Source organism: Trachypithecus francoisi, unplaced genomic scaffold (assembly GCF_009764315.1).
Source record: "Trachypithecus francoisi isolate TF-2019V2 unplaced genomic scaffold, Tfra_2.0 Lachesis_group2, whole genome shotgun sequence".
Lineage (NCBI taxonomy): Eukaryota > Metazoa > Chordata > Mammalia > Primates > Cercopithecidae > Trachypithecus > Trachypithecus francoisi.
Genome location: NW_022681465.1, coordinates 176,280,759 through 176,302,627, shown reverse-complemented (window position 1 = coordinate 176,302,627; position 21,869 = coordinate 176,280,759). Strand labels below are relative to the sequence as shown.

At 35.7% G+C, this 21,869-nt stretch overlaps 2 protein-coding genes across 4 annotated transcripts in view; one reads left to right on the top strand and one right to left on the bottom strand.

Moving 5' to 3' along the window:
- Positions 1 to 21,869, top strand: part of COMMD10 (COMM domain containing 10) — a 233,015-nt gene that overhangs the window by 142,519 nt on the left and 68,627 nt on the right. The window lies entirely within an intron of this gene.
- LOC117064655 (non-histone chromosomal protein HMG-17-like) lies at positions 19,064 to 19,369 on the bottom strand. Its single transcript, XM_033178648.1, has one exon. The coding sequence runs from the start codon at positions 19,367 to 19,369 to the stop codon at positions 19,064 to 19,066; it is 306 nt and encodes a 101-aa protein (XP_033034539.1).

The following is a 21,869-nucleotide window of genomic DNA, read 5'->3' as shown; positions in this document are numbered from 1 at the left end:
TTGTATACATGTAAGTCTTCAACTCCTTTGGATAAATACCAGGAACATGTTTGCTGGATTGCACGTATGGTAACAGCATGTTTAGTTTTGTGAGAAACTGCCAAACTGTCTTCCAAGGTGGTTATATCATTTTGCATTTCCAATAACAATGAAGTGAGGGTTCTTGTTGCTCCACATCCTCACCAGCATTTGGTAGTGTCAGTGTTCTAGATTTTGGCCGTTTTAGTAAGTGTGTAGTAGTTTCTCATTTTTGTTTTAATTTGGATTTTTCTACTGACATACAGTGTGGAGCATCTTTTTATATATTTATTTGGCATCTGTGTAACTTTTTTGATGAGGTATCTGTTTAGGTCTTTGGCTCACTTTTAAGCTGTGTTGTTTTCTTATTGTTGAGTTTTGAGAGTTCTTTATGTATTTTGGATAACGTTCCTTTATATCGGACATGTCATTTACAGATATTCTCTCCTAGTCATCTTTGGCTTGTCTTTTTTATTCTCTTAACAGTGTCTTCCCCAGTATAGATTTTTTGTTTTTAATTTAATGAAGTCCAGCTTGTCACTTCTTTCTTTTATGGACTGTAGCTTTGATACTGTATCTAAAAAGTCTGTTTGTTCAAAATAATAATGATTTGGATCTGTTAGATCAATTAAGAATGAAAAAAAGTTATTTTGCCTTTGTGTATTCTTTCCCTAATGCTCCCTCTTTATGTAGATGTGAGTTTCTGACCTATCTCCTTTAACATCTTTCTAAAGAACTTTAAAAAACATTTCTTGTGAGGCAGGTCCACTAGCCTAAAATTTTCTTGATTTTTATTTGCCTGAGAGGATATTTATTTCTCCTTCACTTTTTAAAATAAACAGGGTCTCGTCATGCTGCCCAGGTTGGTCTTCAATTCCTGGGCTCAAGCAGGCCTCCCACGTATCTGGGGTTACAGGTATGTGGCACCATGCCTGGCTTTCTTCTTCTCTTTTAAAGGGTGATTTCAAAGGGCACAGAATTTTAGGTTGGTGGGTTTTTTCCTCAACACTAAATATTTTACTCCACTCTTTTTGTATTTTTAATATTTGTGGATACATAGTAGGTGTATATATTTATGGGGAACTTGTGATGTTTTGATACAAGGATGCAATGTGTAATAATCACATCGTGGAGAATGGGGTATCTATCCTCTCAAAGCATTTATCCCTTGTGTTACAGATAATCCAATTATATTATTTTAGTTATTTTTAAATGCACAATTAAATTATTACTGACTGTGGTCTCCTTGTTATGCCATCAAACAGTAGGTCTTATTCATTTTTTCTACATATATATTTTTGTACCCATCGCTCCACCCTTTTTGCTTGCACTGTTTCTGAGGAAAAATTGGATGTAATAATCTTTACTCCTCTGTAAGTAAGATTTTTTCCCCCCGCTCTGGAATATTTCAGGATTTGTCTTTCTTTGATACTCTGTAATTTGAATATGATATCCTTAAGTGTAGTTTCTTCGGCATTTATCTCGTCTGGTGCTCCGTGACCTCCCTGGATTTGTGGTTTCATGTCTGACATTAACCTGAGGACATTTTTAGTCATTATTGCTTTACATTTTTTTCTTTTCTCTTTCTTCTAGGATTTTTATCACACATATGTTATACCTTTTGTAGTTGTCCTACATTTCCTCCTGGGTTTTGTTGTTGTTGTTTTGTTTTTGTTGTTGTTTTGTGTGGTTTTTTTTTTGTCTTTGCATTTCAGTTTTGAAGTTTTCTGTTGAGATATTTTCAAGCTCAGAGGTTGTTTCCTGAGTTTTGTCCATTCAACGGCATTCTTGATTTCTGTTACAGTGTTTTTGGTCTCTAGCATTTCTTTTGGTTCTTTCTTAGATCTCTCTGCTTGTACTTCTCATCTGTTATTGCTGTCTTCTTTATCCCGTAGAGCCCTTAGCATCTTAATCACAGTTGTTTTAAATTCCTGGTCTTATAATTCCAACATCCCTGCCATAGCTGTGTTTGGTTCTGATGCTCCTTCTGTCCTCTTCAAACTGTGTTTTTATGTTGGGAGAAGAGAAGTGTTCTATTGTCCTATGATTAAGTATCAGTTTTTTAGCAAGCCTATGCCTCTTGACTGTTAACTTCACAAGTGCTTCTCCGTGTTTTTATCCCTTCTCCAGTTGGACAGATGGCTAGAGTGAGCTGGAGTTGGGTATTTTCTGTCTCCCACCTGGAAGGCTAGTGCCAACTGCAGTTGGATATTTTCCTTCCTGTAAGTCAGTTAGGCTCTGATAGAACTCCAATAGGTTAAGCTCTGTTTAAATAGTTTCCTCTGTGGGTTGACCTTGGTAAGAAGAGCAGAATGATCTGGCATATTTTAAAAATGGTGTGTCCTTTCCTTTGCTGGAAGCATGAGTGGATTTTTCTCCGGTATTCACTGTGAGAACCGGATCAGGCTTCTGGAAGTTAAACTCAACAGAAGTGAGGCGCCTCCTTGTGGAGGCTCCTGCGTGTTTCAGTTTTTACAGTTGTCCACGCTGACTCCAGCAGTTAGTTGCGGTGTAAGTTTTCTTACACTGGCACTAGTTCCCATGGAGGTTTCTGCTTCTGGGTTTCTACTCCAATAAGTTATAATTCTTTGTATTTATATCTGTTTCTCTAATCTGGGGGGCAATGCTTTACGCTATGACTTTACTTCTCTTATAGATCCAAGAAGAATCGTTGATTTTTCAGTTTGTTGAGATTTTTATTTGTTGTTAGGATGGAATGGTGACTTCCAAGCTTCTTACATGCCAGACCAGAAACCAGAAATCCCAGCTGAATGTCACAGACTGACATGGACTACACTGAAGTGTTAAAAGAGAGTTGTGGTTAGTTGTGGTTGGTTTTTAAGTCTGTGAAACAAAGTAAGGTTTTTAATTTATCCCAAGAGACACATCCTGCAAGTGACACAGGTGGGAATAGAATCTAAATATTTGGACTCCCAATTAAATGATCTTTCTATGTCATTAAATTCCACTTTTCTGAAAGGTGGTATGAAGGGTTCATATAGGGAAATATTACAGCGAGGCTTAAGTTATTGTTTCTAATACCATATTCATTTAGATGTTTTCTCTCTCCCCCCTCCTTTTTTTTTAACCTTTAATAATTTTCTTTTTAGTTCTGGTTCCTGATGGTACTGAATATTAAGAAGATTATCTGCCGTTTTTGAGGAGGAAATATCTAATAGTATACTCTTCCTCTGTGTTACAGGCAGAAGTATAACGGAAGCACCAATCTGCCTTTCCCCTTTATTTTGATTTACAGAATATGTTAAAAGCAATAATAAGATGCAAACAAAAAATCATTCATTGAAACTTAATATGCTGAATACAAATTCAGCACCATCATTGCAAGTTTAACGTTACACTCCATTTTAATATTCATATTTGATCCTACAATGGATGTCTGCATGTGAGCCTTTTATTTGCTGTGGAGGCCATGGCATATGGTATTGAAGAAGGCGCTCAGCTAGAGCTCAGTTCTCTTGATGAGCTCCCAGGTTCCCGTCGCAAGTTTAGACAACACATGCGGTTGTACTGGGAGAGTAACTAGAGGATATAGTCTGATCACTCTCTACCTCCCGTGGTAAACCTTTTGTTTGTTTTGTGAATTTGGTAGTTAAAGCTGCATGATAAAACTTGCCATCTCTGTTAGATGCTGCTAAATCAAACTAGTAAAATGACTGCCAAGCTCCAGCCGCTCTTTGTTTTATTCCTTTAAACATAGATTCCTAAATGGTCATGATCTGGTTTGTCCAAAACCACCTTAACTCTGAAAGCAGTAATATCGAAAATACAAATTTTAAATTCTAAATGAAAGAGAGGAAGGAACCTCTTCATAAGCGAAAGCATTCCTTAAACAAATGAAAGCAAGCAGAATTTTTCACGGACATTTATTTTCACTTTTCTGACCATTATATGATTTTCCTAGCAATAAAAAACAACTCCCTGCAGTCCCTCCGTGTTTAGTTGTTGAAAGAGAAAAGTACATTAAATCTTAATGAGTATACTATGTGTATTACGTCTGGTGTTACTGAATTTTTACCATCATCTGAAAGCAGTAATCATTCTTTACCTGGAGGAAGTTTCCAGTAATCTGTTTTATTAGCTGACTTTTCTAGCCTTCCTTTCAGTTACAGGATTTGTTGAAAACTACCTCATATACATATACACATATATGCATATATATACACACATATGCCTTTAGATCTCTGTGTATGTACGCATATAATGACACGTGCATGTATGTTTTTGTGTATATATGTTTTATGTGTATCTGTATGTTCCTTTCTAAATAGCATTCTATTTCATACCTTGGAAAAATATAAAATTAAAAAATGAGGTCAAGATGGCTCCTTTTAAGAAATAAGTTGTTATAACAGTTCCTTTCAGCTTCACATCGTGTTAAGAACACTTGAGTATTTTTAAGTTAAACATATTTTAGCATCTATTTGATTTTTACTTTATTTTCTTGATACTGTCAGTTACATATTTGCTTTATATTATTCTCAGTGTTTCTTATTTCCCTAAAATACTTGGAATCATTTCCACTGATTCTTTTTCCTCCTTTGTTAGTTTACATGTATCATTTGTATGATAGTGTCTGGAAGTAAAAGAGCACTTTAGAAACAAAGTTGAATAAAATTTCATCATACTTAATTCTGAAAATTGTTTTCTGAAATTATTAGCTCATTGCTGAAGTATCTTCAAATCAAACGTTTGAGACATCAGCTCCCAAGGAGCTTCGTATTTAATTTATGGTAGGGTGTGTATGATTGTGGGTTTCACAAAAGTCATGAAGGAAATTTCTACAAATTTATTATGGATTTTAGGCCAGTAGAACTGTTTAAATTTCCTAATCTGTTTGTTCCTTTGAGTAGCCTTAGAGTTGAAACAGCAGTTTCTATTTTTCTCATGGGTAGATAAACCCATATGCACATTTATCATTGATTTCTAGCACTGGAAAAGCATAGAAATTGGAGACAGTGGTCGGGCACGGTGGCTCATGCCTGTAATCTCAGCACTTTGGGAGGCCAAGGTGGGCAGATCACCTGAAGTCAGGAGTTCAAGACCAGCCTGGCTAACATGGTGAAACCCTGTTTCTATTAAAAATGCAAAAAAATCAGCCGGGTGTGGTGGTGCACGCCTGTAATCCCAGCTACTCGGGAGGCTGAGGCAGGATAATTGCTTGAATCCGGGAGGCAGAGGTTGCAGTGAGTCGAAATAGTGCCATTGCACTCCATCTTGGGCAACAAGAGTGAAACTCCATCTCAAAAAAAAAAAAAAAAAAAAAGAAAGGAAAGGAAAGAAAGGGAAAGGGGAAGGAAAAGGAAAAGAGAAGGAATTAGAGACAGTTGTTCATGTATTTGAAGAAAGAAAGAAATTGGGGACAGTTGTTCACGTATTTAAAGGAGGGAGAATATTCTTGGAGAATATAATTGATGAAATAAAAATAAAATTCATATGTACTCTATGGAAGATAAACTGCAATAAGCAAACCTCTTTGGCAGATTTTAAAATCAGATACATATTCCAGCCAGTGTGGGATATTCAGTCTAATTTCCTTTGAGAACCCCATTCTGTTGGATTGGTAGGCATGAGGAAGCAACAGCTCTTCTCTCTCCATCTCCTCAAAAAATTGTAAATAGAAATGTTGTGTGAAAAAAACTTCAAAGATACAATCTAGTTTTTTCCTTTTGCTATTTTAATAAGCTTTTTTATTTTTTAAGAACTAAGGTTAGTGAACATTTGAGAGAATCAGAAGTACTTTTCATATGTGTTTTCCCTTCTTGAGCTGAATTATTTGAATCAGGTAAATTTCTCTATTAATTATAATTATTATATCGTGATGTGTGTTATATTCAATCTAGAATACTTGCTTTTTTTTACTCCCATGATTTTGAAATAAGCATATAGGCATTTAATTTTTAGGAGTTACAAATGTCCAATAGCTTGTTTTGTATTGGTATGAATTGCATTTTGTTTTATTACTAATAGTTTAGATGAATCTTTATATCCAAGTTGTGAACCACTGAAATGAGTAATTCCCTGTCTTAGAGAAGGACGTGAGTATAGTGAGAGATCTCTTACTTTCTGGATTCTTCTTTTTGGTCCTTCAAGAAGTTATACAAATATAATATTGATGTTCTCTTTTATTCATCAGTTTATCTCAACTGGTTTCAGAATATTGCAGTATCAGAGAGGGGAAATAAATCAGTATTTCAGCATTTTTTTTTTTCTTGAGACAAAGTCTCACTCTGTCACCCAAGCTGGAGTGCAGTGGTATGATCTGGGCTCACTGCAACTTCCGCCTCCCGGGTTCAAGCAATTCTTATGCCTCAGCCTCCCAAGTAGCTGGGACCCCAGGCGCGCACCACCACACCCAGCCAATTTTTGTATTTTTAGTAGAGATGAGGTTTCACCACATTGGCCAGGCTAGTCTCTAACTCCTGGTGATCTACCTGCCTCAGCCCCGCAAAGTGCTGGGATTACAGGTGTGAGCCACCATGCCCAGCTAAAAATCAATATTTTCTCTCTATCACACTGCCAGCCTTTAACATTGCCTCCCATTCTTTCGTTTGGCTGTTATTTAATGAGAGTCTACTATGGGTGGGACATTGTGTAAATCTCTGGGAATGAGAGACCTTCATATTTCTGCTATTATGCAGTTGCAGTTTAGTAGAGATGGTAGGTAAGAACATGGGCTCCTGAATTGCAGTGCCTAGGTTCTATTCTTGGTTGTGGTTGTACTGCTTACTAGTGAAGTTGAACAAGTCACTTCATTATTTGTTTCAGTTTCCTTCTTGCTGAAATAAATAAACTCTACCTTAAATAAGAGAATGTATAGGTTAAACAATCCAAGTAAAACATTTAGCACTAATGTTAGAAAAGGGAACATACAGGTTAGTATCTCTAACTATATTGTAAAAGTGATTTGAACAGCCGTAGTCAGTTATAAACATTTTATTGCACTTTTGGAGCCTTTTCCAAGTCCTGTGTAGCCTTTGGAATACCCTCTGTTCACCTCCCCACACCAAAAAAACCTCCTGTATGTCCATCACTTCTTGGAAGCTTTCTCATTTCATATCTCCTGGCTAGCCATTCCTATACATGAAGCAGGCATGACTCCTCGTTATGCACTGTGCAGTAATGAACAGTTATTCCTTCCTTGTACATGTTGGTAATGTGGATTATTTACTTGAGTTCTGACTGTTTGTAATGCCTTTGTTTATAATTTTAAGTTCTTAGAAGGACAGGGACCGTAGTAATCTACCTTGGTCTATGTGATATTTACACCTTAAGTATTTAATAATTGAAATACATAAAAGTAATTTCAGTGGAGGTGAACACAAGCTTTCTTTTTTCACTGTGTGAGTAGAGATAGAGGTGACCACATATTTTTTCTCATTTTGCTTTTTTACTAAGCTTTCTCTGATTGAGAACAAACAGGGAAGTCTGAACAGCTTCCTGTTATTTTATCTTTTGGTTGTAGAAGCATACAAATTTCTGTTGAATGCTTTGTAAGGGTTACCTCTTTTATTCTTTTTTTTATATATATACTTTAAGTTCTAGGGTACATGTGCACAACGTGCAGGTTTGTTACATATGTATACATGTGCCATGTTGGTGTGCTGTACCCATCAACTCATCATTTACATTAGATATATCTCCTAATGCTGTCCCTCCCCCCACCCCACAACAGGCCCCGGTGTGTGATGTTCCTCTTCCTGTGTCCAAGTGATCTCATTGTTCAATTCACACCTGTGAGTGAGAACATGCGGTGTTTGGTTTTTTTTTTTTTTTTTTTTTGGTCTTTGCTTTAGTTTGCTGAGAATTATGGTTTCCAGCTTCATCCATGTCCCTACAAAGGACATGAACTCATCCTTTTTTATGGCTGCATAGTATTCCATGGTGTATGTGTGCCACATTTTCTTAATCCAGTCTGTCATTGATGGACATTTGGATTGGTTCCAAGTCTATGCTATTGTGAAAAATGCCACAATAAACATACGTGTGCATGTGTCTTTATAGCAGCATGATTTATAATCCTTTGGGTATATACCCAGTAATAGAATGGCTGGATCAAATGGTATTTCTAGTTCTAGATCCTTGAGGAATCGCCACACTGTCTTCCACAATGGTTGAACTAGTTTATACTCCCACCAACAGTGTAAAAGTGTTCCTATTTCTCCACGTCCTCTCTAGCATCTGTTGTTCCTAACTTTTTAATGATTGCCATTCTAACTGGTGTGAGATGGTATCTCATTGTGGTTTTGTTTGCATTTCTCTGATGGCCAGTGATGATGAACATTTTTTCATGTGTCTGTTGGCTGCATAAATATCTTTTGAGAAGTGTCTATTCATATCCCTTGCCCACTTTTTGATGGGGTTGTTTTTGTTTTTCTTGTAAATTTGTTTGAGTTCTTTGTAGGTTCTGGATATTAGTCCTTTGTCAGATGAGTAGATTGCAAAAATTTTCTCCCATTCCATAGGTTGCCTGTTCACGCTGATGATAGTTTCTTTTGCTGTGCAGAAGTTCTTAATGTAATTAGATCCCATTTGTCTATTTTGGCTTTTGTTGCCATTGGTTTTGGTGTTTTAGACATGAAGTCATTGCCCATGCCTATGTCCTGAATGGTATTGCCTAGGTTTTCTTCTAGAGTTTTTATGGTTTTAGGTCTAACATTTAAGTCTTTAATCCATCTTGAATTAATTTTTGTATAAGATATAAGGAAGGGTTCCAGTTTCAGCTTTCTACATATGGCTAGCCAATTTCCCCAGCATGATTTATTAAATAGGGAATCCTTTCCCCATTTCTTGTTTTTGTCAGGTTTGTCAAAGATCAGATGGCTGTAGATGTGTGGTATTATTTCTGAGGGCTCTGTTCTGTTCCATTGGTCTATGTCTCTGTTTTGGTACCAGTACCATGCTGTTTTGGTTACTGTAGCCTTGTAGTATAGTTTGAAGTCAGGTAGCGTGATGCCTCCAGTTTTGTTCTTTTGGCTTAGGATTGTCTTGACAGTACGGGCTCTTTTTTGGTTCCATATGAACTTTACAGTAGTTTTTTCCAATTCTGTGAAGAAAGTCATTGGTAGCTTGGTGGGGATGGCGTTGAATCTATAAATTACCTTGGGCAGTATCGCCATTTTCACGATATTGATTGTTCCTATCCATGAGCATGGAATGTTCTTCCATTTGTTTGTGTCCTCTTTTATTTCATTGAGGAGTGGTTTGTAGTTCTCCAAGTTCTCCTTGAAGAGGTCCTTCACATCCCTTGTAAGTCGGATTCCTAGGTATTTTATTCTTTGAAGCTATGGTGAATGGGAGTTCATTCATGATTTGGCTCTCTGTTTGTCTGTTACTGGTGTATAAGAATGCTTGTGATTTTTGCACATTGATTTTGTATCCTGAGATTTTGCTGAAGTTCCTTATCAGCTTAAGGAGATTTGGGGCTGAGATGATGGGGTTTTCTAAATATACAATCATGTCATCTGCAAAGAGGGACAATTTGACTTCCTCTTCTCCTAATTGAATACCCTTGATTTCTTTCTCCTGCCTGATTGCCCCAGCCAGAACTTCCAACACTATGTTGAATAGGAGTGGTGATACTTAAACTTTTACACAGTTATAGCTGTGTATTTATGGGATGCAGGTACTGTTTATCCGTTGTAATTATAGTTTGTTTGTTAGATCAAACATTGGGAAAATCTTTTATTGTGAGTGGTGATTTTCTAAATTTTTACTTTTGTTTTTTGATTTATGTGCCAGATTCTGTCTCTTTTTTCTTTGTTCTTGGTGTACTAATTTGATTCCTCTTCCATGGCTATTCCACTTTTTCCAAGTCTTACCCTAAAGCCTTTCAAAGCGATATGATTAGATCAACTTTTTTTTTTCTTTTTGTTTGTGGCTTGCACATCATATGCTGTACTTTGACTAATTTAATAAATTTTTTCTATAATTCTGTGTGGAAATTTTAACTTTAATTTTGCTTTCCCCTGACCTTTATAAAAACAAGATATTAAATATAATATTTTCTAGTTACTGATTCAGGCTTTGTAAATTTGGCACTTAGTAGTTTCACTGTTTCACAACAGAAAAGATTATCTTAACTGACCACTAACAACGTAATTGCCAGTTTGGTGCATGAAATCTGTAGTTAGTACTAATTTCAAAATAGTGTTTCTTGGCAGATAAACCCAAAGCTCAGAATATTCTGTATGATTTTTAGTTCTAAAGAAGTACCTTGCAAGTATTACTGTTAGTCTTGTTTTGTACAGGAAGTAATAGACCAGGAGAGTTAAAAAGACTTATTTGTTTATTCATATGGCTAGTATGTGTGGTACTACTGAACTGAACCCATGCTTCTGCCTCCTAGTTAAATGGTCTTAAAACACTAAGAAAAAAAGCCAACATATAAAATTCAGTAGCGGTTAGTAGCAAGGAATTCAGTGTTATCTGAAATCATAGCATGCTGGTTAAAATATTTTCAGTTAATTTTCTCCATGCATCACTTAAATATGTTTTTATATATATTTAAAATTTTTTGTACATATCTATTTAGCAGTCTTCTTTAAGATATTGTTAGCTACTCATTCACAAAAATGGTGACATCTTATTTTTAAAAAACATTTTATATAGTTACTCTCTTTATTCTGGTGCAGTAATAATACTGCACACTGGGTAATTTGTAAAGAAAAAAGATTTATTTGACCCATAGTTCTGAAGGCTGAGAAGTCTGACAGCAGGATTCTGGCATCTGATAATGGCCATCTTGCTGCATCATTATGTGGCAGAAGACATCACATGAAGTGAGTTGTGCTTAGGAGACAGAGAAAAAATCGAGACCAAACTTACTCTTTTTATAACTAACCCACTTCCTTGATAACTAACTCACTCCTGCAATAACAGTCTTAATCCATTCATAAGGGTAGTACTCACATGAACTAATCACCTCCTCAAGGTCCCACCTCTTAATACATTTGCAATGGCAATTAAATTTCAACGTGAGTTTTTTAGGAGACAAACCGTAGCAGTTACGTATTTTGTTAAACTTAAGCATTTTACGCTATTAAAATTATGTGTGTATATATACATATATATATACATGCAAGCACACATATACAGGCATACTGATGTGTTTATATGTGTGTTTATAGATCTTTTTCCTTGGAAGATGAATAATTATATTTTAAAAAGCATTAATGGTAGGGATGACAGCAGAGGAAGCTGTGAAATACAATCTAAGTAATATAGGGGATAAGATAAGTATTTTGAAAACTGCTCAGTAAATTAGGGTGTATTTGTTGACAAGTAATAGATCACATTACAGACTTACTATTAGACATTGTTATTTATCTAGTAAGCATTTATGAATAGTCTGTGGTGATCTGTGTGTTTATATTCCACGTACAGTCTGTCAACAACTCCTGTCGTCTCTACTTTCAGGTTATATGCTAAATGCAACTCCTTCTTACTACGTTTATCACTGTCACCTTATTTCCAAACCAGCTTTTACTTACTTACTATACGATCTTGTCCAAGTGTTTATAGTGTTGGGATTTTTCTTTTCACAATCATTCATGTAGGTAAAGAACTTATTTTTCTCTCACATGGTACATTGAAAGTAGAAGCAAGCAGGTAATTTTCTTAAAAACATTTTTTTAATTTGTCTAATATTATTATTATTCCTCTAGAAAAGGTAATAATAACACATAGTTACAAGAACAGAATTGAGGAACGTGACTTAATATTTGAAATTATTATATTTAATACTATTTTAGCTTTTTATCAATGCTTGGTATATTTTGTTAATAATTTAAATGTTGCTAAATTTTGTACAAAATTACAATGGAATCATTAGGTTAGAGTTCTTCAGATAAATTGAACCAATAAGGGATGTTTATATCTCTGTATAATTATGTTTGTGTGTGTGTGTATATGTACATATATTTGTATGTATATGCAGTTGTGCTTCACTTAATGACAGGGATACATTCTAAGAAATGTGTTTTAGGCAATCTGATCCCTGTGCAAATATCATAGAGTATACTTACACAAACCTAGATGGTATAGCCTACTACACACCTATGCTGTATCATATAGCCTGTTACTCCAAGACTGTAAACTTATACAGCATGTTACTGTGCTGAATACTATAGACAATTGCAAGACAATGTTAAGTATTTGTATATTTAAACATAGAAAAGGTAATGGATTGCACTACCACATTATGATGGCTACAGCATCACCTAGGCCATAGGAAATTTTGGTTCTATTTTAATCTTATGGGGCCACCATTGTTTGTGCAGTTCATCGTTGACCAAAACATCATTATTCAGTGCATGACTGTATATGTATTTGTTACTTATTAGCACATTAATATGGATTTGTATAAAGAAATTTCTAGTAATGCTCAAATAACATACATAGATGCATTTTTAATTGCTTCTGAAATAGATGGAGAATTTTAAATAAGTAGATTCCAAAGGTCAAAACAAGTTTAATATATGCCTCTTTGCAGCTACATTAAACACACACACACACACACACACACACACACACACACACACACACACATACATACTCACATACTCACAGAGGCAGTCAACTGTTCATGAAATATTAATAAGATTATATTTTACAATGATATTTAAAACTTGAAACAAAAATACAAGACAGTGAAGTGTGATAGCTCAGAGCACAGGCTTGGATCAGACAGAACATTTGACTTCTCACTCTGGACTTTCTGAGCCTTGGTTTTCTTATGTGTCAAGTAATGATAATATCTACTTCTTTGTGTTGATTAAATGAGAATATATGTAAACTATTTGCCATGGTGCCCTGTACACACCATACACAATAAACCATTATCATCAGTATTTTCATTCGAAATTCCTTCCCCTGAACACAACTTGATAAATATCCTTTGGGTTTCTGTTCCAGCTTTCAAAAGTTGGTTTAATTCGTAATGTAACTTAGTGTAGTATAAATAATACCATAGAGTGAAACAACCATCTGTAGCAGTGGTTTGATGGGAAAATACAGTCACAACTACAGTTTGAAAAGCCAGAAACTGTATTTTTCCCTCCTGAAGTTATAAAAGTAGAAGTAGTCATCCTCTCTTCAGGCATCCTTTTATCTTTTGAAGAAGAGAAGTAAATGTATCTACATATCTAAGCCAGTAGTTGTCCTTCTGGATTGGGGCTTTTTGCAGGGCAGGCCTGCAAGGGGAATGAAGATCATAAATGGAAATGAGGTTCCAATGACAGAAGGTACTGAAATGCTGTGTGTGTGTTTGTGTGTGTGTGTGTAGAATGTGAGGGGAGTTGGATAGAGAGGATCATGGGGGTGTAAAGTGAAGAGATAGGCCAGGGTGATAGATGTATAGAACTTCTTGTGTTATGTTATGTTATGTTATGTTATTTTTTGAGACGGAGTCTCGCTCTGTCGCCCAGGCTGGAGTGCAGTGGCCGGATCTCAGCTCACTGCAAGTTCCGCCTCCCGGGTTTACACCATTCTCCTGCCTCAGCCTCCCAAGTAGCTGGGACTACAGGCGCCCGCCACCTCGCCCGGCTAGTTTTTTTGTATTTTTTAGTAGAGACGGGGTTTCACCGTGTTAGCCAGGATGGTCTCGATCTCCTGACCTCGTGATCCGCCCGTCTCGGCCTCCCAAAGTGCTGGGATTACAAGCTTGAGCCACCGCGCCCGGCCCAGAACTTCTGATTTTAAAATAAACATGTAAGCTGTACACTATTTCATGAAGCTACTCTTGACATTTTGTTGAAATTAAATAATGAATTCATCATATTTTATGAGACCAACTTTAAGAAAACTAGCTGGATTTTTAATGGTTTGCTTCAACATAATAGTGGTGTATAACAGTACAATCATCGAAGGCTATCGGAAAATCTGTGTTAGAATTTTAATGATTATAGAAACTGGAATATTCTGTATATATCTGACACTTATAATTACTTGTTCTGGGGTATCCATAATAAAATTTATGTCATGTGGTTTTTGGGGTCAGTATTTTCAGGTATAAGCCTGGTGTATAACAGTGAATGCTCTTAGAAGATTGGGTCTGTATCTTTTATCTCTGTAAATTACACAATGATAGGAAGTTAATATGTTAGGGATTTAATAAGTATGTTAATGACTATCTATAAAGATAATATGCTTTATTTTTTGATTGGTTTGTCATACTTTATTGGTCTGCTTTCTGCTGGAATACCATTATGATATCACTTGCCAAGGAGCCCTATGGTGTGAAAAAACAGTCTTCCCTTTGTTAATATGAGAAGTTCAGAGACCTTCTGAATATATTAATGATTACCACTAAAGCAATTCTTAATAATTTTTCCACTAGTATGAGTTGTAGATTTGCCAGACTCACACAGATATGAATACTAGGCTCCCTTGCTAGTTGAGTTCTTGTTACTGAACAGCAGTCTTACAGCTTTCTGTTAGTATGATTGCAACGTGGGTCTTAGCAAAATGACACATTAGCATAGACCCTGGACCTCTGGGTCATGGTAAAAGTAATCACTGAATATTAAGGATCTATGTAAAGATTCTTAACCTGTGTAGGGTCTATATTCAGAAGATCTATGAAACTCCTGAAATTGTCTGCCGTATTTTGTGTATGTGTGCACACATGGTTTCTGTGAAGCATATGTGAGTACTTTCCAGTCTATAACCCATGAAAGATTAAGGACCAATGGATTTGTAACCTCTTCAGAAGTCTTTTACATTGAGGAACCATTTGCCATCTCATTTCCTCGCTATATTGCATATACTTCTGGAAAAATGTAGATACCATGTATTTTTTTATCAGTCTTATTTTTATTTTCCAGAAAATTGTGGCCTTTTCATAATATGGTGTTATTTTTTATGTGATTAGTATTTTTAGTACAAATACCACATTAATGTGATTGATAAAATGTGAATGATTTATGAAATTTTACTTATATACCCAAATTTGTTGTTAAAAGGGACAAAAATGAATTTTTTTGTATTTTACATTCAGTCCTTTTCATGGAATAGAATATTTTAAAACAACTTTGGCTTGAATTTTTATTTATCATATTTAGAAAAACCTGCTTTTATGAAAATACAGAACCCCCACTCTGTGGCTCACAGATAATGGTAGTGCATTATATAGGGTAGCCTAAACAGTAGTTGATTATTGTGTTTGGAAATATTTCATTCTCTCTGAACTGGACTTAAAAGTCAAACTTTGTCTTTAAACCTTTAGCTATTGCTTTCTGGACCTTTGTATTGCGTAAGGGATGCAAACTTCTTGGAAAGTAGAACCATACAGTTGTAAATGAGCAAGGGAAGAAATAGAAAATATAATTATTATCTTCATTAATGTTTTTGAAGTAGACAATGAGTAATTTCACAATTACAGTATTCACTCATGAAATTTACCAGCTACATTAATGAGCAAATGTGAAGCTGTTTTGCTAATGTGGAAATTAAATTTTTGAAAACAAAAATTTTTTATTCTGTCACCAAAGAAAGAAGCACATTGGTTACGTTAGTAAATAAAAATAATAGAACGAACAGTCATTCATTGGATGTTTAATTGTTACAGGCACTTTTATATATTACCTTATTTGATCTTAACCACTGTAAGAATTAAATAATATTGCCATTTTGATGAGGAAACTAAAACATACAGGAGTTTCTTCAAGGTATTGTATGTGACCTTCAAAACCAGGCAATAAATGGTTGCTCAGTATTTGCTAAATTAATTGCATTGAAATATCTTTTTATCTCTGATCTTTTCATTGGTATTTTCATTTCCTTATTTATCTGCACTTAAATTACGGCCTCAATTTTGGGACTCCGGACTTCAGTATACATAACATAGGAAATATACCCAGTTAAATGTCTGCTGCATTGTTTCCTGCAGTGATTCTTCTTTTTATAATCAAAGCAGTGTGTAGCAAGCTTTTATCATAATGTTTTGGAGAAATATGATCTCTCTTATAATCCTGTTAGTGAAGTGAAACAGATTTTCTATACCTTCATCCCCACTTATTAGTCACAAATTATGGGGCTGGAGATCAGTTGAGATATTAGAAGTCTTTTCTGCACAGTCTTCTATGCAAATAGAGAGGGATTTTCATTTTTTCTTAATAGTTCGTGTTGTTTTTCCTAAAAAGTAATCCTTAATATAGTTTTTACCCACATTGGTTTAATTTCTTTTGAGAGAAAATATATTTTATTGATATATAATAATTATACTTTTGCTATTTCTCATTTTAAGGTATTAGCATCATTTTTAAATAGTGTTTGAATCTGCAAATGGATGTCAAATTTGAGTGTTATCCAATATAAGAAAAAGAAATGAATACTTGTATAGTCAACATTTTATACAAATATAAGTACATAAAGTTTATATTAAAGAAAATACTTCAAAGTATTTTAAGTATTATAGCTAGTATTGATGCAGTATGGTCAAATTCATTTAGTGAGGGAGTCATTACTGCTACATCTAGCTTTTATAAAATTTGAAAAATTCATGAAGATTATATTAAATATTTTACCAATTTGGGAGGCCAAGGCGGGTGGATCACGAGGTCAGGAGATCGAGACCATCCTGGCCAACATGGTGAAACTCCGTCTCTACTAAAAATACAAAAATTAGACATGCGTGGTGGCATGTGCCTGTAGTTCCAACTACTCAGGAGGCTGAGGCAGAAGAATTGCTTGAACCCGGAGGCAGAGGTTGCAGTGAGCCGAGATCACGCCACTGCACTCCAGCCTGGGCGAAAGAGGGAGACTCCATCTAAAATATATATACACACACACACACACATATATATATATAAAATTTATATAAATATAGTACTTAATTTAAAAACATTTCCTTTTATTCTCATTTATTTATAATTATACTTTTAATATTATTGTAATCAATATGGAGTCTTTAAAAAAATTGCTTTTGTGAAGAAAATTTGGAGATGAATATTGGAAAATATACTGAATACCTGGAAGGGAAATAAGTTTTTTTGTCCTTAATATAGAGGTCAAAATAGAAAAGCAATTTCTAAAGTTGCCATTCGTGGGAAAGGAAAGGCCTTATCATTTATAGAATTTGATATCAAGGGAACAGTTCTGAAATAAAACAATCCAGACCATTACCACACTGATAATTTTCTCCAATTAGGCAGATTAGAGGTTTAATCCTAAAAGAACCCCAGTATCCAATATTTTTGCCTACATTTTTAACATTAAGGAAATCCTTTTTTAAAAATTATATTTTTAACCATTACACGAGATTTTTATTATTGGAAAAAGAACAGACAACAAATTAGAAGATTTCTCATTGAGGACGATTGAGGTTTTAAATGTATGTTAACAGAAAGTAGGAAAACTGATCACACTTAGCATGTATACAGTACTTATATGGACTGGAAAGTTTGTTTTTGTGCTTTCAGTAGAAACAAAACAAATATGATGTTCTCACAGAAATAGTTTCATAATAGGTTATGTTTTTCTATAAGTCCCATATTTTCACCAGAACTATTACAAACATTATAGTCATCAGCAAATGTTACACATGTCTAGCATAGAAATTTCTTTTTTTGTTGTTGTTTGTTTGTTTGAGACGGAGTCTTGCTCTGTCACCGGGCTGGAGTTCAGTGGCACGATCTCTGCTCACTACAACCTCCACCTCCCTGGGGTTCAAGTGATTTTCCTGCCTCAGCCTCCTGAGTAGCTGGAACTACAGGTGCACGCCACCACGCCCAGCTTATTTTTGTATTTTTAGTAGAGATAGAGTTTCACCATGTTGGGCAGGATGGTCTTGATCTCTTGACCTCGTGATCCACCTGCCTTAGCCTCCCAAAGTGCTGGGATTAGAGGCGTGAGCCACCACACCTGGTCCTAGCCTAGGAATTTCTAAAGTAGATATAAATTAATCATATCAATTCTAAATTACAATTTTCTTAACATTTTTTAACCTGTTCTTCAGTTGTTACACTATATTTTTAGTCCAAAAAAAGATGATAGGATTTATTAGGATATTTTGAGGGGATAGATTTTTAAATAGGTCATTCTGAAGATACTTTTGAGTAGACATAGTCATTACATAGTTATTAAAAACCAGAACTTTATATATTTTTATAGAAGGATTTCTAAATTCTAAAAGTGATAAATGACCTTAGGGAAGATTTGGAAAATACAAACAAGTATAAAGAAGAAAAAAAGTTCCCCCAATCCCACTGTGCAAATCAACCACTCTTTTTTTTTTCCAAGCCAAACTGTAGCCAGCTTTATTAAAGGTACTTTCCATAAACAGTCGTGGTATTTCAGGCAGGACATGGGCAGACATTCATTAACAGTATACAACAACTTTCAAACTCCCTTCTTCAATGGACTACCGAAAATCAGAAGGCCACCATAAAACCCAATGAAGTCTTCATCTGATGCTCTGAACAGGCAAAGTTTAGAGTGAGGGTTGACATTTCACATTTAGCATGCTGTTTGACAACTTTTCACAAGCCAACCTTGACTTTCAGGAAGTGAAATGAAAATGGTAGAATTTATCTGAAGATCCACAATCTAGAAATGGAACCACTGCTCTTTTGACAGGTGCCATCTCAGTGGCATCACTGGAAAGTCCAGATTGCCTGACACACTGGTAACCAGTGAGTGGGGGTCAGGTCCCAACAGATGTCTGGGTTTAAGGGAATTAAGTCTATGCTGAAAGGTGGAAAGGGAGAAGAGGACATAAAAACTAATTTGTTTTTCAGTACCACAAGGCTTTTGTGCCAAGGTGGCCATGTGTGTCAAAGTCAGGGAATCCCTCCTCCTGGAAGCCAAGAGGAAGTCTCTCAGAACTAGAAGGGAAATGTGTTTTCCCCACATCAATCCAGCTTCGAAGACACTCTATTAGTGATGTGTGCCCCTTCTCCTCAAAACAACAATGAAGTGTTCTGTGTGCTAACAACATAGCTTAAAAAAAAAAAGTAAAAATTCTGCATTTTTATAAAACTTGATACAAATTGTATTTCAAACTGTATAGTCACCAGAAGTACAGTTATCAAAAATGCACACACTTCACTTGGCATCTCCATCCAGCACCTTCAGCTTTCTGTGCCTGGTCTGTTTTGACATCTCCATTTTCTGGAGGGTTATTCCCCTCCTTGCCAGCATCAGCTTTTCCCTTTTTCCCTTTGGGTACCTTCTCTCGCTTCTTGGCAGGGGACTTTTCAGGCCTGAGCTCTGGCTTTGGAGGAGCAGGTTTAGCAGACAACCTCGCAGATCTTCTCTGTGGTTCATCCTTTACCTTGGCTTTATCTCCTTTAGCATCCCCTTCAGTCTTTCTCTTGCGATGGTGGTAGAACATAGGTGCTGGGCATAGGATGCGGTGGCATGTGAGCTTTGGTCAATCTAGGGGTCGTTCTTGCCTCTTCTTCACACTGCTCCAAATCAACCACTCTTAATAGTGAACTCTTTATAAATACCACTGTGTACATTTAAGTTGTTTATTATTTTTCACTGTTAAAAATAGTTTTTCCTCACACAATTTCTAAGGATGCTTCCTGATGACAGCAAAATGCAGTTTTCTAAAGAAATTTATCCAACTTGATAAAACCAAGAGTTCTTCACTTAGGACGAGTATATGGGCTAGCTGTAAGAGCTTCCCTAATCTCTGTTTGACACAAATTTTCTTGGAAGCAAGGAAAGTAGAACCATATTCCCAGGAAGCATTCTCTTGGTGAGGCAGAATAGAAGAAAGAATACATACTATGAGAACATTTTAGGGACAATTCTGAATAGTAGAAGAGTAGTAAGGGCTCCAAAAGAACTTACATTCCTTCTTTTGTCACTGGAAAATCCCAGCTAGCTTTGAATAGGGCATTGACTCTACCCCCATATTAATATTCTTAGAGTGTGTTATAGATTGAATTGTGCTTCCTCAAAATTTGTATGTTGAAGCTATCTTTCCCAATGTGTCTGTATTTGGAGATAGGGCCTTTAATGAGGTAATTAAGGTTAAATAAGGTCATAGGGTAGGGCTGTAATCTAGTATGACTGGTGTCTTTGTAAGAAAAAGACTAGCTACCAGTGTCTACTTTAATAGAGAAAACCTATGAGACAAGACCATCCAAAAGCCAAGGAGAGAAGCCACAAGAGAAACCAGCCCTGCGGACAACGTGATCTTGGACTTTGAGCCTCCAGAACGGAAAGTCTGGAGACTGTTGTTGAAAATCTGGAGACTGTTGCTGGTGGCTGTTGTTTAAACCACCCAGTCTATGGCGTTTTCTTATGGCGGCCCTAGCAAACCAATACAGATAGTTTTCTTTTTTTTTTTTTTTTTTTTTTAACTAGTAGTGCTGCAGGCAGAATAACAGCTCCCCACAGATAGAAACTGCTAATCTGTGGACTATGTAAGCGTTAACTTAAAAGGAAAAAAGATTGGGAGACTCTCCTGGGTTATCTAGGTAGGCCATAAGCACAATAATAAATGTCCTTACAAGAGAGAGGCAGAGGGAGATTTGACAAAGACATATGTAAGAGAAGATGGTGCGATCACTAAGGCAGAGACTAGGATCATGGCCACAAGTCAAGAAATGCTGGCAGCTAGAAGGAGGAGGAGGCAAGAAGCAGATTCCCAAGAGGGAATGCAGCCCTCCTGACTCCTTGTTTTCTGCCCAGTGAAACTGTTTTTGGACTTTGTGAAGGAATACATTTCTTTTCGTTTAAGCTATTGAGTTTGTAGTAATTTGCCTTCAGCAGCCATAGGTAACTAATACAAGTAGTTGCTGAAAATACCAAATACTTTTCAGTGTCTAATGATGTAATCTTATGGTTTTTGAATCATACCATGTTTGCTTTCTAATTTGTGAAGAAATTAACTATGTCGATATACTTTTCTATTTTTTTGTAAACTCTACCTCGTGCTGGTATTTTTTTTTCTTACATTGACGGATTTGATAATATTTTGATAGAGGTTTTTTATTAAGGAATTAAATAGTCTCTACTTTTTCTTTTTTATACTGTCTTTGTCAGGTTTGGCTCATAAGGTTATATGTTAAATTGTTTTGGATACATAGTGGGAGCCCAGGTTATTCCAACCTTGAAAGTCAGTTATCAAAGCGGAAGCTTCCTATGATAGACAGTTGGGAGATAATTTTGGCTCTTAAGGAGAAGAAGCCGTATTCAGGTGTGTTTTTTAAGGTAATAAGACATAACAGTACATCCAAAAATGGCTTATAGGTACCTAGGGAGCAAAATCAGGCATTAAAGTTTCAGATAACAATCTAGGTACTGAGTTTCTCAGACACATTCTGCCTCATTCATGTTCTTCAGGCGTGAAGACTACGTGACTTGAGTTGTGGGGGATTTCATCAGGAAGTAAAGGAATTCCAAGCCCCTAGAGAATGTCACAGTAGATGACTGAGAGGTGATCGTGTTTATCTGTTCCCTGTTATTCTTTTATTCCTTTGAAAGAGATGAACATCGTAGATAATAAACTTTGAGAATGTTAGGGTACAGCAGGGAACATATCTGTATACGTCAGAGTTTCTGAGCTTGGCAGCCTTGGACTTTTTGTGAGAGAAAGAAAAGTAGAGTTATAAGGATCCATGGATACATATGTAACCCAAGTGTTGTATAAACACTGGAAAAATAATATAACTTACATGTCTATTATTCCAGATTTTCAAATATACTTAATTACTTCGTAAATCTAAATCATCAACTGAAAAATTATGTTTCTAAATTGGTGGCACCTTTAGTTAGTGCTTTCAAACAACAAATAATAACAGCTTATACCTGTTACCCTATGGGAATCTGTAAAGTGGGTTTAAAATAATTATTTTAAAGGGACTGTCTTCTAAATG

What these genes read in the sequence shown, in the direction of transcription:
- LOC117064655 (XM_033178648.1), bottom strand. Translation starts at nt 19,369, where the DNA reads ATGTTCTACCACCATCGCAAGAGAAAGACTGAAGGGGATGCTAAAGGA.